The following is a 16049-nucleotide window of genomic DNA, read 5'->3' on the forward strand; positions in this document are numbered from 1 at the left end:
AATGGGAATCCTATTGCCATTTTTCAAGATGAGTTGGGCGTACGGCGAAGGTTGCTCGAAACAAATGGTTCGAAATTGATTTAAGAAATTGATTAGACAAACTTCCTCCCACAGTTAGGGCGCATTGACAAATCGTGTGCCCTTTAACGGCCCGGACTGAAAATGAAGGGAATGAAGCAAACGATGATTTGAAAAGATGTTGCGATGCTTATTCTTGTAGTGACGTGTTACCGGCTCAAGCCACGACCAAAGTTGCATATAGTATATTCTTGTTACTTATTTGTGAATCATTTATATGTTGTACACATTCATCAAACCCAAACTTTAACTTCAGCACGTTCACGTAGTTAGTGTACTTTTACCTATCATTAAATAAATATATTCATCCATAGCATTGTACTTTGCTTTAACGCCGCATCGATATATAATGAAAAATCAATTATAATCAAGCTAAAAAAAGGAGGAAGTGAAATGAGATGAAAAAGGTCATCGTGGCGCAGTGATCAGGTTTCGGATGTAACAAAAGAATCGCAACTTCCAAGTTGACCTTTTTCTCCGGTAGAGAAATCATTACAACCCATTGCCGACATGCCATGAGATATCGAAAGTTAACAAAAAACGTAACACACACACACATCTACCCACTCATCTACAACGAGAAGAAACCTTTCTTAATTCGCCCGGAGCTAGGTAGCCCGGAGAAAGTGTATCACCCTCAATTTAGGCCCGTCTCACGTTCTGGCCGTTTGTAAAGCGGAAGTCATTTGACAACGCCCGTTACGCCGGAAGGAAGCGGGAGAAGTTTGTGCGATAGAATTGCCGCTAGAAGTTTTTGGCCGTTTCGATCGGGCCTTTTCCCGATAAGGCGGCCGTTTACTCCAAGCGTCCAGCAGCGTCCTTTCATTCACGCTCCACCGTTTATGACCATTCCGTCCGGTAGCTTTTACCAACGACGGCGATGGCGACGGCCAGCTGCTTACGTCTTATGGCTGGATGGGCGAGGATGGACTATACGCTCGCTAATACCACGCGATAATGAGGCAAAACTGCGTCGGACGAAACAAAAATGATAAAACACCACTGCGAAGGGGGGGAGAAAGCGTGCGTACGAGTGCTTCATCACCATTTGCAACCCTAATTTTATCGGAGCAAAACTGTCCCGCTGAATAAATTAAAATCTGTCACGTGATACTAAGGACGTCCGGCAAATGCAGGGGGAGGCGGAGGGGGGGGGGGGGGGCTTAGCGGGGACACGGCTCCAAAAAGTTGGAAAAAGGAGCAAGCAAAAACGAAGGAAGGCACAACGGTTGACGCATGGCTTTGTGGGAGCTGTACCTTGGGCGCACAGGACGAATACACGATGTCAAGCAAAGGACATCGAGGCGAAGGTGACGGGAAAAGGATATCTACACAGCAACGGGTTCGGGGCTTGTTGCGATCTTTATAATTTAGTTAAAACTGGATACAACCGAAACCGTTCCGTCTTTTGTTCCCAGTGCGTACTCTACACGACCACACCTTCACGGCAACATTGTGGGCCCTTTGTTACGCATTTTGCTTGGCGCCGCTTTTTGTTTTCGAATTGCAAGAAGTGGCAGTGTGTTTTTGTTCGGGGACCACCCCGCTTGAGTGCCCTCGGAGCGACCTCCTTGAACAGTGATGACCCTTCGACCACCGTGGTCCATCGTTGGGGTCGGTGGAGTTGCAAGGTTGAAAGCAAAACGAAAAAGCTTACCCCTTAAGGGCAGAGTGGAGCAAGAAAAGAAAAGGACCTGTAACAAAATGACAGCCAATGGCGAACTTTGTCGGTCACTTTGTCCCTTTGGACTTTCTCTCGGTACCGCCGAGAGAGTGTATCCGTTTGCTTGAACGAAGTGAACTTACTGCCCAAGGAAGGACACACCGATCGATGGCGGTTATGCCGAATGTTGGTATGAAAGTATAAATAGCTACCGTTGGCTGTTCCAGCACTTTCGGTTAAACGTCATGGTTGATAGAAAGCAGTAGCCCCTAGCGTTTCTCACTGTTGAAGCAGTTCTAGAGTTTCCCTGTTTCAGACTCTTATTTTTAGCTTCCTTTTTTGCTATTTTTGGAAGTGCGTAATGGACGATAAATTTACAAAATTTTGAGCCCATTTACATTAATACACTGAAAACTGAACCTTTTGCTGCTGGGAAAAGAAACAACGAATGCTTGCACTTTTTTTTCTTCTTTAACTCCACACTACATACTTTCTTGATGATGTTGGGAGCACCCTTTCAAAATTCCAGTTAACAATAATCAAACTTTATTAGATCAGACTGCATTACGCCGGAGTCCTACCTGGGTTGATACCAAGGCACGGGACGCACGTAGTTCATCGCGCGGGCTATATTGTTTGATGGTAAAATATAAATTTCTCCGAAGTAAAAGTGATTTCACATTCGCAGAAATGAAAATTGGCATATCGGTAGGCACATTTTGTTTGCTGACTGTTTGATACCGCTAAAAACAGGAACACTTTAGCCTTTTGCAATATAGAATGCTCGCTACTTTTCCAACGAAATGCTTTCATCCGTTGAGCTGATTGCTGAGCGTTGTGACAACCGCACACGCACCCGGCCATCAGCACACTGGTAGCAAACGGAAGGGAAACCATCCATTGCGTATTCTTTTTGTGTTGATTCATTGAAAAATATGCTCCAAAGTAGTGAAACCTTGGCAAGGTGGCATAATTGATGGGCTTCTTAATTAAGAGCACAATGCTACCGCGTGTGCGAAAGGAACCGTTTGCGCGACGACTAGCCTGACGGGAAACGCTTCATCCTAATGCTGACTGGAATGCCACGCAGTGATAATGTGTGTTTTATAACAAACGATGGTATTTTGAAATCATTTCATTCGTGTTTTTGAAACCTTTCCCACCAGTACGTATCCTTTTACTAATACTGCTGCAATGGTGCGATTAGTCGGTTCGCGCTTCCAAGTATAAACGCGTGTTCGCTTTGTCGACATAATTCGGTCCCAAACAGCTACGAATAGACGTAGAATATGGGCGAATAATTTGCTAATACTCCCACACCAAGACGTTGTATGTTTGAGTGTGATGGTTCTTTCCCTTACCGAAACTCCACTCTGCCACAGCCAATGGAACTGAGAAAGGCACCAAAAATCCCATTAGGGCTAGGACTCTAATGTGGGACACGCATACCTCGAAGGGACTATTAAAGCGCAACGGACGCGCTTCGACCAAACTTACTATTTCGGATCTTGCCTGAGGTTCGTGGTTTGATACCGGGAAAGCGGGACCAGTGAATTTCCTTTTATTATAAGAAACCATTATGACATTTTCGGTGCCACATATTTTTCCCTTTTTTTTCGCGAACCATTGTGTGTAGAAAGTGTTCCGCGTTCGGGACATAGCGAGCGAAGATAAGAGCCAACCCCATGTACCGAAATGGTGAAAAGGAAGGATTCTCGCTTATTAGGGGTAGAGCTTGAAAGCCCCGCGGGTGTCTCTGGCGAGGGAGACAAGAGCAGCGAGAAAGCACGGTACTTAATATAGAGGTACCATTTCGTATTACGACGAAATGAAATTACCTTCTCGACGTATCCCCAACCAATGGGGGAAAGCACACGGAACCAGCACCCAAGCAGCAAGAAACTGCCAGCTTTGGGGCGGCTCCCCATTTCTGACACTTACTCGTTTCACTGCCGATTGGTCGTAAAGCTCACTCCCTAATCTTAATATGTGTGTGTATGTGTGTGTATGTGCGTGTCTGAGAGCAAAATATTTGCATAACAGCAAGCGGTATATTTCAAACACCCAAGGTGTGTGCGTGTACATGAGACACACGTACGGCCTATTTGCTTCACTCCCATTTTCACCAGTGCGGAGACAACACACATTCAGCCGAATCTACTCGCAGGATGCCTTGGGACGTCTCTTGTTTTAGTGTGACTAGCGCGCTTCACACTGAATGCCGTCATCATAACCTACAGCGCGTTGCCGACACTTTCCCAATGTTGGGCGTACGTAATGAATCCCATTTTGCTGCTCTTCTCCGGCAGTGTTGTTCTTAGAACACGCCGAACGCAACCAATAGCGCGCGCCCGGGTTATATTAATTCCAGTGCCTTCGCAGCACTTCATCGTTTCTCTGCTGCCATCGATGGTGGTGGGCTTCAGTCTCGCCGGATTCCAGTCCCAAAGGCGATGATCGGCAGAGTGAGTGAGTGAGTGAGTGCGGCGAGTGAAAACACCCCCGCTCCGATTCGAGCCTGGGCAAACACACTCCAAACCGAAAAACAAATTGCCGAGTCAAGAACTAAGCAAACTCAAACAATAACTTGCTTTATAATCTGTTCTACGCTCACAGCCGTAAAGTGATTCGCTCTCGACCCCGATGAAATTTAAGGTACCGCCGAGTATTCCGTCCCTTCTCCGCACCCCGGATAAGATACAGTGGGTGCAGCGGGCGGGCGAGAAGTGGTTACAACAACAGCAACAACAAAAGAAAAAAAAGTTCAAAGAACTAAATTAAACACGGCCACATCCGGGAGGGTAATGTCGGTGCCCCGAAATGAAACGACCGTTTCCCATAGTGTACTTTGGGGAATTGTATTTCTCATTCGAGGTTCGTTTTCTTTGCTGGAGATTTTGGGTTACGAATCGGGCAGCCCTTCAACCGATGTAAAAAGGACACTCTCGGAATTGAAATGATCCAAATATGTAGCAGCAAAAAAAAAAAAAAACCCAACAAAGTGGGAGAGACGATAGATGAGGTGCTCCATTACACTGTGCCGGTCCACAACTGGCAAGAAGACATTAAGGTTTTTCGCAGCCACACGCTCCTACCGTTGACAACTCGACATCTAGCCCTCTCTGACAGGTCGATGTCAACGATTCAATTAATATCCTCGAGCCCCCTCGCTCGGTGACGATTTTGGGCCAGAAATTCACACCGAACCTGCAATCGATCGATCTGTTTCTTCTAGGTCCCTTTTTGCCTCTCACGGGCTGCTCCATAGAGCGTACGGTTTTGGAGATTAAGCACAAAAAGCGACTACAATCGTTCGCAGGCATGGCCACGGGCCAAACAGCGGACCATTAGTGTGTGTGTCTGCAGTGACTTCTTGGAGAGGTTGTTTTTTAGGCTCTTCTGCCGTTCTTCACGAACCATTAACCGTGTACAATGATGAGACACCGAGAGGAGGAACCAGTGAGAGAAAAACGATTTGAGCTTTGTCGAGCGATAGAAGCTAATTTTTCAAAATGGATATCCGGAACTGATTACCACCGGGCCTGCACCGTAACGAACTGCGGTAGGTAGTGTAGGTATGGGGAGGGGGAAACGAGAGCCAAATGTCGTGAGCCAAAAACCATAAGGCAATCGCACTACGGCCCGAATGGACTGACCGACCAGACCGTGAACAGACTCGAGCGCGCTACTTGAGGTGGCACGGATGGCTCATTACGGAATTACCGCCAGCGAACACCCCCTTCGAGGCTGGCCCAAGGATATGCGAGGCAGGCCCATCGAAAACGAAATGATGTGGATTTAATGGTTCCGATAATCGATATTTGCATCATGAATTGGCAAACACATTAATCGCGCTCTGCCCGTCCGTTCTGGGTTTTGTACCGTTGAAACGAAATTGGCGTGCGCTGATGACGTCTCGATTCCTGCTGCTGTATCAGGGCAATAATGGCAGAGGTGGGTTTTTTGAGTTGGCGTTCAAGTAAACAGACAGTGAAGTAAAGCAAACATCTCATTTTTCTAACCATCGTAAGCGCCTTCGTGGGGTTTCCCAGAGCTGGAGCAATTGTACAAACGCAATCGGCTGTAAAATGTAATAAAAAAGCGTTTTTTTTTAATAGCAAGTAACCTACACAGTGGCATCGCTTTTGTCTGCACGTTCTACAGGCTTCTCTGTGTTTTTGTATAAACGAACGCCAAGAAGGCAGGCAAAAAAGCTCCCACATTTGACATCGATAGCGGAAAATCGTCTTTGACGGGTCGGAAGAAAAATTGCCTAATGGCAACCACCCTCCAATGGGTGTTTGTCTGTGTGTGTGAGTGTATGTGTGGGCGTTGATGAAATCTTTCAACCGAGTATCACCCCCGAACGGGCCAGAGGAAAGCAAAAAGAAAAAAACAACAACAACCATTTCACATTCATCCTACCCACACACACACAGGCGAGGAGGAGGTAGGGCGGCTTAAAAAGCCACAAAGTTTACGACCTTCAGCAGGCGTTCTCCGTCACATTCTACGCCATGGTACCCAAGCAGCCGCACCGGAAAAGCATCATCGATCTCTCTGCCACACCACGCCTTGGCCATCCCTCCCAGCAACCAACCCCCGGTGCGATTTGTAACGCGCACTGCGTACATACGCGCAGCGGCGAGGGAAAAAGAAAGCATATCTCTTGAATTCCCTAAAGTGGCTTTTTCCGTGTGTGTGTGTGCGCGACTTTTTTTGTGCCTCCCCGTGGCGTTCTGCGAGGTAAAAAAGAAGCTTTCCCCTTGTTTGGCCCACGGCAAAAGGGTTGTTTGCGGAGCAAAGAGTCGGCAAGAATGAAAGTTTGCTGCCGTTCGCGCATTTCAATCATTTCCCCCCCTTCGTCCCTCGGCGCTGTTTCACCCCCTGGCTCAGCTGAGCAGAAAATGATCGCTTTTCTACGCATCATGTCCGCATCATCGTCTTTGCTCGTCACAATTTCCGCCACCTGGAAAAGTGGCTCGAACGTGAAGTGTGATGGCAGCGGATGTTGCGGGTGTACGTTTTTCAACGAACGATTGTATGTGTGTGTGTGCAGTGACGTGCAAACGTGCGTGGGAAACGCGTGGGCGTGTGTGTGTGTGTGTGTCGTAGGTGTATCGCACATCGTTACCGTGTGTGAGAAGATAAAACGTTTTTCGAACGACGCGGAATCCTTTCATCTTCATCCATTTCCTTTAGCACTCGCCCCCCAAGGAGAGGAAAAGAGCTTTCGGGAGCTTATTATGGAGGCTCATTTTTTACACGTCAACGATTCGAATTGTTCTCTCTCTCTCACACACACACGTGGCAATTGTTATCTACCCAGAGATGGGAAACTCTGATCTTTCTTAGAGTCGTTTTTCCCATTATTTCTTACTTATCAAACGCGACCTCGATCCGCCAGGGGTGAATGTATCGTTCAGTTTGCATACTACGCCCTGTCGTGTCGTCAAAGGTGTTGCGAATGTTTCTCCCCTCCAATGTTTCCGAGAGAATATGACAATATTTCGTCATAATGCAAGAAATATTGGATTAATGTAGAAATATAATAAAAAGAACCTGTTTCTTGCGCACGACTTTTGCACAGATGAACGAGAACGGAGCTTCGGTGGCGCCATTGGAATCGCCTTGGCTTCATCAACCTTAGACACGAGTGTTTAAAGGTGTGCACTATAGAAACCGCTATGTTAACTGTCATTTGCTGTCACGCAATACTGTATTGAAGTGTCAACGAGACTTGAGAGTGAAACATATAATTAAAGAATTTCGAAACGAACGCTGTACGCTTTAAAAGAATACGCGCACCACTGGAAACGAGTGCACACAGAGCAAAGGCTCACAGTTACCATCCGCACACAGTTGCCAATAGGTGTCACCGGCACTACAGCTAGGATTGGACGGCCTCAATGACGCCATACTCGGGCGCCCTGGCTTGGCTCTGCACCAAAACGGTAGCACCACACTCGTTGTGCTGCTTTTTCTTGCATTTTTTTTTAATTTTCAACGCTTTCAATTTTCGCAAGATTTATGTGCCTTTTGCTGTGGCTTCGTTACGGTTGAAGACCTTAGAAAACGCACGGATAAGTGCCCGACTAAGTCCTCAAAGCGGCAACAGAATGAAAGGCACAAAAGGGTGAAGAGCGAAGAGCTGATGAAAAGGCTCATGGCCACCGGAGTCCGCCACCGCGTCCCTTTGCCGTACCAGCCGCAAGTAAATGCTCGCAGTAATTTCTCGCTCGGCAATGGATTGCTGCCTCGCCCGGTTGAGTCAAAGATGGACGAGTTTTTAATTAAAACATGCCAACGCTGCCGAAAAGGATTTGCTCCATCGATGTCTTATCGGAGCAAAGCTTTCGGGAGGGGGGTTTTTTTTGTTACGTTGCTTCCGTTTTGCCTCCGGGGAGGTTTTCCGGCGCTCTCTCCACCTGGTTGAGCTGGTTGGGTGCTTTCAAGCGTGAAAAGAAATACGGTACGATTCCTTTCGATTGCGTCTGGAAAATTTAAACTCATGTTAGGGGATTATTTATGCTTTTCTCTCTTGTACTTTAAGTGTTGCAAAAGTGAAGTTTAACAAATGCTTTACATCCTTTTTGGTTATTGTTAAAAGCTAATCGTAAACGTGGTTATAGTGTGAATCATTCTTCAATATAATAACAGCCCTTTAACATCATATCTTTAAGATGAGACCAAGCTTGAGAACATTGCACTACGTTGAATTAATTACTATCATCGCCATCTGGTCCAGTGTCGTGTTATGCTCCCAACAGAATGCCAACGATGTCCCCACTGTTGTTTTTCTCTTTGTCAACAGAACGTTACACAGCTACAGAAATTTCGGAGCAACATTTTGCGATAAAGATGACAAAAAACACCAAAATGAAACAGCCTGGCAAGCAGAGTGCCGTATCCCTTGATGCGCAATGGTACTGCCCATAACCGTCGAGGCATCAACGTCACAAATAATACCGAAAAACAGAGCAGAACATGCTGGAACGTGCCATTTGCAGAATTAAAAGTTAACGCGAGGGAGGGGATAGTGTGTATTTGTGTGTCGGGCACAGCTGGCACCATCAGCCGAAGGAGATGGCTGTAGTTTTTTTTGCACCACCGTAGTTCCCGAGCCTTGCTTCAACACTCAGGATGATTAGTTGCAAAAGAAGTAATGAGTTATGGCGAAGCGACGAAATGGCATCTTCAAATCTCCACTGAGCGAGAGAAGTGAACTGGTTTTTATTACTAGTGTTTCGTATGCGGGCTGGGCTAGCTCCTTGGCAGACTCTTTAGCCACACAAAGTGTCAATCTTAAACATAAACGCACAGCTGTATTTATCGAAATGGAAGAGTAACTAAGCATTGTGTTTCCAAGAACACCACTCCGCTGGATATGTCATTAAGCATTTGCCCGGCGAACCAGCAAACGGGGCGGGGGGACGATTAGTGCTAATTAATCAGAATCGTGTTCCCACGCAAAGCTACCAACCGAAAGCGACCAGAATATTCTGCATCGAAAAGCATGATTGATTTATTTTCATTGTACTTCAGAGTGCTTTGTTAGTGGCAGCAGGAGTAGCGAGCGGCAGCATCTGAAAGGCATCGGGGGCTGATTGTGCTCTAATGCCAGCATTGTTCACACACCGGAGGGGTCGAGTGTCACCTTCAGAAATGACAACTTTATCCGCCTAATGATACAGAAATTTGAATCTGAAGCCGTGTTGTGTGGATATCTTATTTACCGTAAAAGTTAAGCTGCTAGAGAAACCGATCGTACAGTGATTAGTGAGAACGGATCACGATGGGTAGAGTTTGTTTCACCATCAGCTCACTCCACTGCCGCAGGTCAATGTTTGTTTTCAATTAATCCTTGATCTTACCGGGCACAGCGAATAGGCTGGCCAGCACACCTGTAACGAACGGTCAGTCAACGGATGGCTAACGAATGCCTGATGCTGCCTTGAATGTTTAATGAGTCCCGCATCCAGCATATTAGCATATCAGAGGGTTCGAAATGCGCCCGTCCTTTCCTGGGTGTACAAACCCACCGATTGAGTGGCCTTGAACGCGCGCACATAGCTCTTCCCTTTTACTCGCACGCATTTCTTCGTTTCATTTCCTTTTCTATTTCTCTCCATCTTTGCAGGCTGCCTCACCACGATGGGAACCACAGATTTCGGTGCTGTGCGAAGCCGGACAGACGTACCATCCGCAGTTCCTGTCGGAGGAAGGACGATGGACCACGGATCTGAGCATCAAGGTGCCCGGCTCGACCTGTCTCCGCGACAAGATGGATCTGCTGGACTACTGCAAGAAGGTAAGTGAGCCGATCAACGCTGCCGTTTAGCTGCATTGCACGAGAGCTAATTGCAATGTAAGACTTTTGATCGAATGAAAGACGTTTGCAAAGAAATAAATCAACCCAATGCCTCTGTCGCTGTGCAGCGATACAGTTCCATTAGACAATGACATCGTTCATCCCGTAGCATCAACTTACGCTACCATGTGGTGTCTTGTGTTGCTTTAAATGTGTCGATTGTCGATTGTTTACCAATGTCAACGATGCCAAGCGCTCACGTACCAATGCCCTTCGGGACGGTACGAACGGTTGGACCTAACATCCATCCGGCAGATCCTAGGTCGAAGCATCTCCTCCGCACCACGAACGGAATCGGTGTTTGAAGTTCTGACGAGCGGCTCCAAAGCTACCTTTGAAAAGGCACTTGTGCCTTGGGCAATAAATACCGTCAGGATTCCATTGCCCCGTCGTCGCCGTGTGCTCACGTCCAGTTACGGGACCTTTTCTCGCGTCACCCTGTGCACAGGTACACACGGTGTGCTCTCTTCCTGTTATAGCGCAACGCCCGAGATAGCTTTACAGCGCTGGGGGAGTAATTAGATTTTTCAATTTACCATTCAACTGCAACCGACCGCCCTCGGAAGGCCACTAACGTGAGCACCAACCGTACTCGAATGTCTACCGTGCCTTGCTTATTAGGTTACTGAGGCACCCCGGACCGTAGGGAAGCAAGCGTTAGAGCGTTTCGTGGACGGGCCAATGAGAAAGCTGGCCGTGCTTTCCCTCGAATCGGTTCGTACACCGGCTAGAGGAAGCTTTCGGTACACGCTTTGCATGCGGATGTTTCCAGGTGGCTATTGGGGTAGAGCTTGAAATCGAACACAACCGTGCACAATTTTGCAGCTCTGAAATGGAGCGCTTCTGTTGAAGTTCAATTCCATCCGGGATCGGGTGGTGTAATTTCACCGTCTCTCGCTCTGTTTCACTTTACAGGATGCGGTGTAGAACGTTTTCGGAATACCAGCATATCATGTGTACCGTCACGCGTGGCAAACGGACAACGGTGTGGCATAGTAATGCTGCTATGCAGTTTTCTGTAATGAATTACATGTTGCAGATGTCATAAATGTCAATTATCTTGCATTGAGAAGCAGTTACAATGGCTGCAATCATAATCGAATGCTTATGCTCTGTGCGGTACGTGTGTCATGATGTTTCTTTCAAAAACGCTTCGCGTTACATACAGCAAATGTGCGTGATAAATACATTGCAGATACGGAGAAACACATAAATTTGCATAAAACTTAAGCCCGACATATAAGGTTTTGGACACATTAAATTGGACGTTCAAAGTAGCTTGAAACGAGCGAACATATTCGAATGAAATTTTCATTTACACGGAATGCACATATTTTGCACCGTTACTTGGAAACCAGTGCTCTGTGTTGTTCACAAAACACCTCAAATCACGAAACACACTGGGGCCTCTTTCGAACTCTGGCCCCATCTCAAATGAAAACCCCCTCCCGGAAAAGCTCAATTGAGAGCAATCAAATAAATAATATCGTCTTCCCCACGGGGTACCAGACAAACCCTCTTTGAAGATGCCCCCAGCTGCAGTTTTTGGAGAGTGCCCTCCGATCGAACGATTCATTTGCGTGTACCCTGAGTTCGAACCTGTTACCATCGTGCCCGTACTGCTGCTCCGTTTTTTCACTGTTGGTTGTGAGCAATTTGTGCCCGCTGCTGGTCAGCAGTCTCCCAAGAGCGTCTCCTAATTGCTTTTGGGGGTTTCTCCGCATTTTTTCGTATTTGTTTTGCGCCGAAGAATTCAAATAAATTAAGAGCAAAAATAACACCATGGCAATGGTGGAGGCAACACCGGCGGACAAATGGCACAGGCGCCGCCAGCAGCTTGAGTGCTGATTGTACGGCCATACCTCACCGTTTTGTGTGTGCAAGCAGCCGCACCAAGCAACACCTCAAGTGTGCCGTCAGCCATCGCCAAGACGCAAACTGGGTGTGGTTTTTGTTGTTGTGTTCATTAGATTTTTCTTCCACATTCAGGTTCATAAAAGCAGCGTTTCATACCAGCATTTTTATTCCACGCTCAGGCACGTTTGAAAAGGTATTTTCAATCTTTTCCTTCGGGTAGGGAGCCGCCTTTTTCTTGCCTTAATTTCCGTTCACTTTTCACTTGCTTCGTGCAGCTAGAGCGCACCGGCACTCCGCGCGTTTGCTCTGTGCGCCCACTACTGTTTGCTGAGCATTTTGCGATGAAAGTGCCGTATTTGCAATACATTTTATTTCGCCCACCAGCTCCAGCGGCAAGCATTTTGCGGGAATATTGCGAGCCTGGTATGCGAGCATAATGACTGGCCTGGCGGGGCTGTGAAGGCGCGTGAAACTATCAAACGGAGCAAGAAAACCCTGCCTGCACTCTGGTGCTTCGAATGCCTTACGGGGTGGGACAGTGGATGGTTTTCCATTTTCCGCAGAAATTTGGTTCCGCGGGAGCTTTTGCGTTTGTGAAGAAAGATGTGATTCTTTCAACTGTTCACAGCTCCTCACTTGCCAATGCACTCTTGCGCACACTTGAAGCTTTCGACTAACTGGGCCGCACACCGAACAAGCATTACGATTTTGCATTCCACTAGAACACTCCGCCGGCTGATGTGGAGAAGCGATGCAGGAGGAGGATTTAAACCCTCAAACCCCCATCTGGTGAACCGAGAAGCAGGAAAAGTATCTCACGTACCAGCACTGCCAGCACATCCGTCCCCGGGTCAGGGGGAAAGTGTAAAAATGTTGAATGTGGTTATGGTGCAGCTAGGATGTCTTAGGAAGCAGTAGAATTGTACGGGGTGGCACCATTTTATTCAGAACCTTTCCCGAACCACATGTACAGACAGAGCAGCCAGCAGCTGTGGTTCGCTCGTCTCTCGCCGAAGAAAAAAGATGACATTTTGTGAAGCGTATAGCTTTGTTGACTTTTGAAGCATTTCATTTTGCAAATGCGAACAAATTGTACCGAAAGCGTACAACAATCGTAAGAGAGACACACAGAGAAAGAGAGAGAGAGATAGAGTTCCACCGTGACCACAATGCATTCGCATTGTCAGTAGCATACTTTTTTGTGTTCTCACTCTGCCTCGCTGTGCGGGTCTCGCAGCAAATCACACACCCATCGACATTTGCCGTTGGTGTTGCATGAACCGGAGCCTCTGACATCCGTGCCCTCATCTTGCAAGCAAAAACTGTACATTGCACATTGTCAGCCCGTTCCGAAGCGCTCAGCGCGCGTGTGTTCGGGCGTGCGGTTGCAGAATTTCGGTCCAAATGTGTTGCAGTGCCATCGTCACGTATCTATGGTCTTCCGGGCTAACGGCTGTCTTTGGTGCTGCTGCGGGCTGAACTCACCGACCATTGCGCACGAGTCACACTATCCACCTTGGGTTGGGTTGATGTCGTGTTTGTGCAAAGGTAACGGTGGCAAGAAGAAGGTGACCAATCTTACCGGAAGATTATTTTCTGTGCTTTCTTTTCGCATCTCACGCGGGGTTTAGTTTCGTAGCAAGTCGTATAGATCGTTGGAACCTGTGGGCGGAGAGACCTGCTGCAATTGCTAGAAGCAAACAATCACACGGGGTAGTGCACCACCGTACTGTTTGTTTCATTTCCAGGCGTAGATCATGTGCTTGGGATGGCGTACACAAAGCACAGAACGGGGTGCAAGAACCAAAAAAGCAAGAACGCCACCAAGACCCAAGTGCCCAAGATCACAGCAAGACCGAAGCGAACGAAAGAGGGTGGCACACTTTGGCAAAACGGGGGGTTCTGGTCACACAGTACGAAACGGGCGTTCGGAAAGGATTTGGTGTGTGTGTGTGTGTGTGTGTGTGTGTGTGTGTGTGTGTGTGTGTGTGTGTGTGTTCCGCCAGCAGCAAAAGTCTCCTCCGCAAGGGTGTGCGCCGGTAGCTACACGCTGGTTCGTGTCCTTGTGACCCGCTGCACATAAAAGAATGGTGCAGGGTGGCACCACCACCGGAGCGGTGCAGGTGGGGGGAGTTCATTTTCCACCCGAGCTATTCGAAGCTAGCGAAGCAAAAAGAAAACATACACATTCAAATTCACACCATCGCATCTTAAGATGCGACTCCCAGGCGGTTCTACGGCGCCGCCCGCAAATGGTGGGGGGCACCATTTCGACAAACAAACGCGCTGAAATATGTTCGCCAACCAGTTCGGCAAGTTGTGTGCAGTGTGTTAAGGAATGATGTTTGTGTGCATGTGTGCCTCCAGTAAAGGACATGCGAAATTAATGCGAACTCCTACCGCCCTCACTGATATACGGGTGGAGCGCAAACTCGGGGATATATCCAGCGTACAAACTTTGGTTGGAGAACACATTCTTGAACAACATCTTTCGATTCGCCATGGTATCCATTTCGCTGCTGCTGCTGGTGTTCGGCTGGCAAAATCGTAACTTCTTGTGGCACGAACGGAGTTGCTCCTGTTGTGGTAGGACAGAACCGCTCGGAGAAAGCACAACCGGTGCAACACATGCCCGGCTCGTCGTTTCATCGTGTGTCTGTATGTTTCTCGTAATAGGTAAAACTTTCCTTTCCCCCTCTCGCTCTAAGGACGCGCTTGTAAAGTGTACAATGCCGTAGCGGTGCGCGATATGAAATGGCTTTTGCGGTTGGGGTTGTAAGAGAAGTGACGCTGAAACTTTTCAATTCAATAGCAATTAATTTGCCACAGCAGGTTAAAAACAATGCAGACAGCGAAACATGACAGTTTCGGATTCGGATTGAAACTTTCGCTCCCATTACAAGCTTTTTCTCAACACACAAAAAACGGTGTGAGTGTGCGTGTTTCGGCGCACATCGTGCGATAAGAAACAACCATTTCAAGATCCAAAGTTTCACGTACAAGCACCTAAAACTCTACGTCTCGTGTAACATACTCGTCGTTGTGATAATTTTTCCTTCCTGTTTTCTCACTTTAAACCGACAGAGTCACGCCCTTTTTTGCAAAGACGCTCGTATAAAGCGGCTCGTTTGGTGGAAAATTGAGCACCATTAAGTACGGCAACAAGCAAACAAGTCAACAATCGCGTAAGATACGCGTAAGATGCGGAGCGGTGGCGTAGTGATGCTGCTGGACCCGGGTAGCTAGCGTACCGTTTGATTTGATGATGAAATCAGCATAAAAAAATATGTAGATTTACGCTATCGCGAATTGGAAAGCGGTCCGATCTTTAGGCCTGTCCGTCCGCGAAGGAGGACAAAAACATTCGCACACAACTGTGTACCACTTCAGAATAGGAGGAGAAGATATCTTGATTATGATGATGATGCGGATGAGCATGAGGATTACCGTCGCGTTCTGTGGTGTGTATGGCGAAGATGATACTCCACGCGCGAACACTATAGATGGAAAACGGTATCGAAAGCAATACAAGAACGATACAGTTTTCCCTCCGCTCTCGTGCCGAACGACCATTGTTCTCGATTGAAAGATTTCAATTTTCAAAAGCGAAAGAAAGAAGAAAAAAAACCGTACGCATCAGCGAGAAATCTGAATGCCTTCCTGCGGCACAATCGTCCTGCGATCGATAGTGCTTCATATTCAGGCAGGCCTTACCAGCTCGGAGCTCGCATAGGTGGGCTCCCTCTGTTCTGCTCCTCTGACCTTACCACCTCCCAAGTGTACTCTTTTGTTGTCCTGGAGTTGAAGAACCTTTTCTGAATGTGAAAGGTAACGAAGCAACCGTACAAGAAGCAGGCCGACTTCAGCTACCTTCGCGCTCCGCAAACTCGGCTACACTGAATGCGGCATTCAAAACGCAGTCCCGTTGGGGTTAAGCAGTTATTGATTCGTAGGAAGCACTGTGAAACTTCGAGGGGAACAGTTTTACCTTAATCAAGGGAGCGTTGGAACCGAATTGAAAGCATGTTTCATTTTCACTTGTCGTTTAGCATGGTAGAAAACCATCGGCAGAGTCTTTCG

General features: G+C 47.4%; 1 protein-coding gene across 14 annotated transcripts in view; it reads left to right on the plus strand.

Moving 5' to 3' along the window:
- The window catches only part of LOC1273174 (amyloid-beta-like protein), a 70268-nt gene that overhangs the window by 4798 nt on the left and 49421 nt on the right, over nt 1-16049 (plus strand). For all 14 annotated transcript variants that reach the window (XM_061647948.1, XM_061647942.1, XM_061647940.1 and 11 more), the window contains exon 3: nt 9882-10052. In XM_061647948.1, the coding sequence (XP_061503932.1) occupies nt 9882-10052 (171 nt within the window). The remainder of the gene's footprint in view (nt 1-9881; nt 10053-16049) is intronic.

Source organism: Anopheles gambiae, chromosome 2 (assembly GCF_943734735.2).
Source record: "Anopheles gambiae chromosome 2, idAnoGambNW_F1_1, whole genome shotgun sequence".
Taxonomy (NCBI): Eukaryota; Metazoa; Arthropoda; class Insecta; order Diptera; family Culicidae; genus Anopheles; species Anopheles gambiae.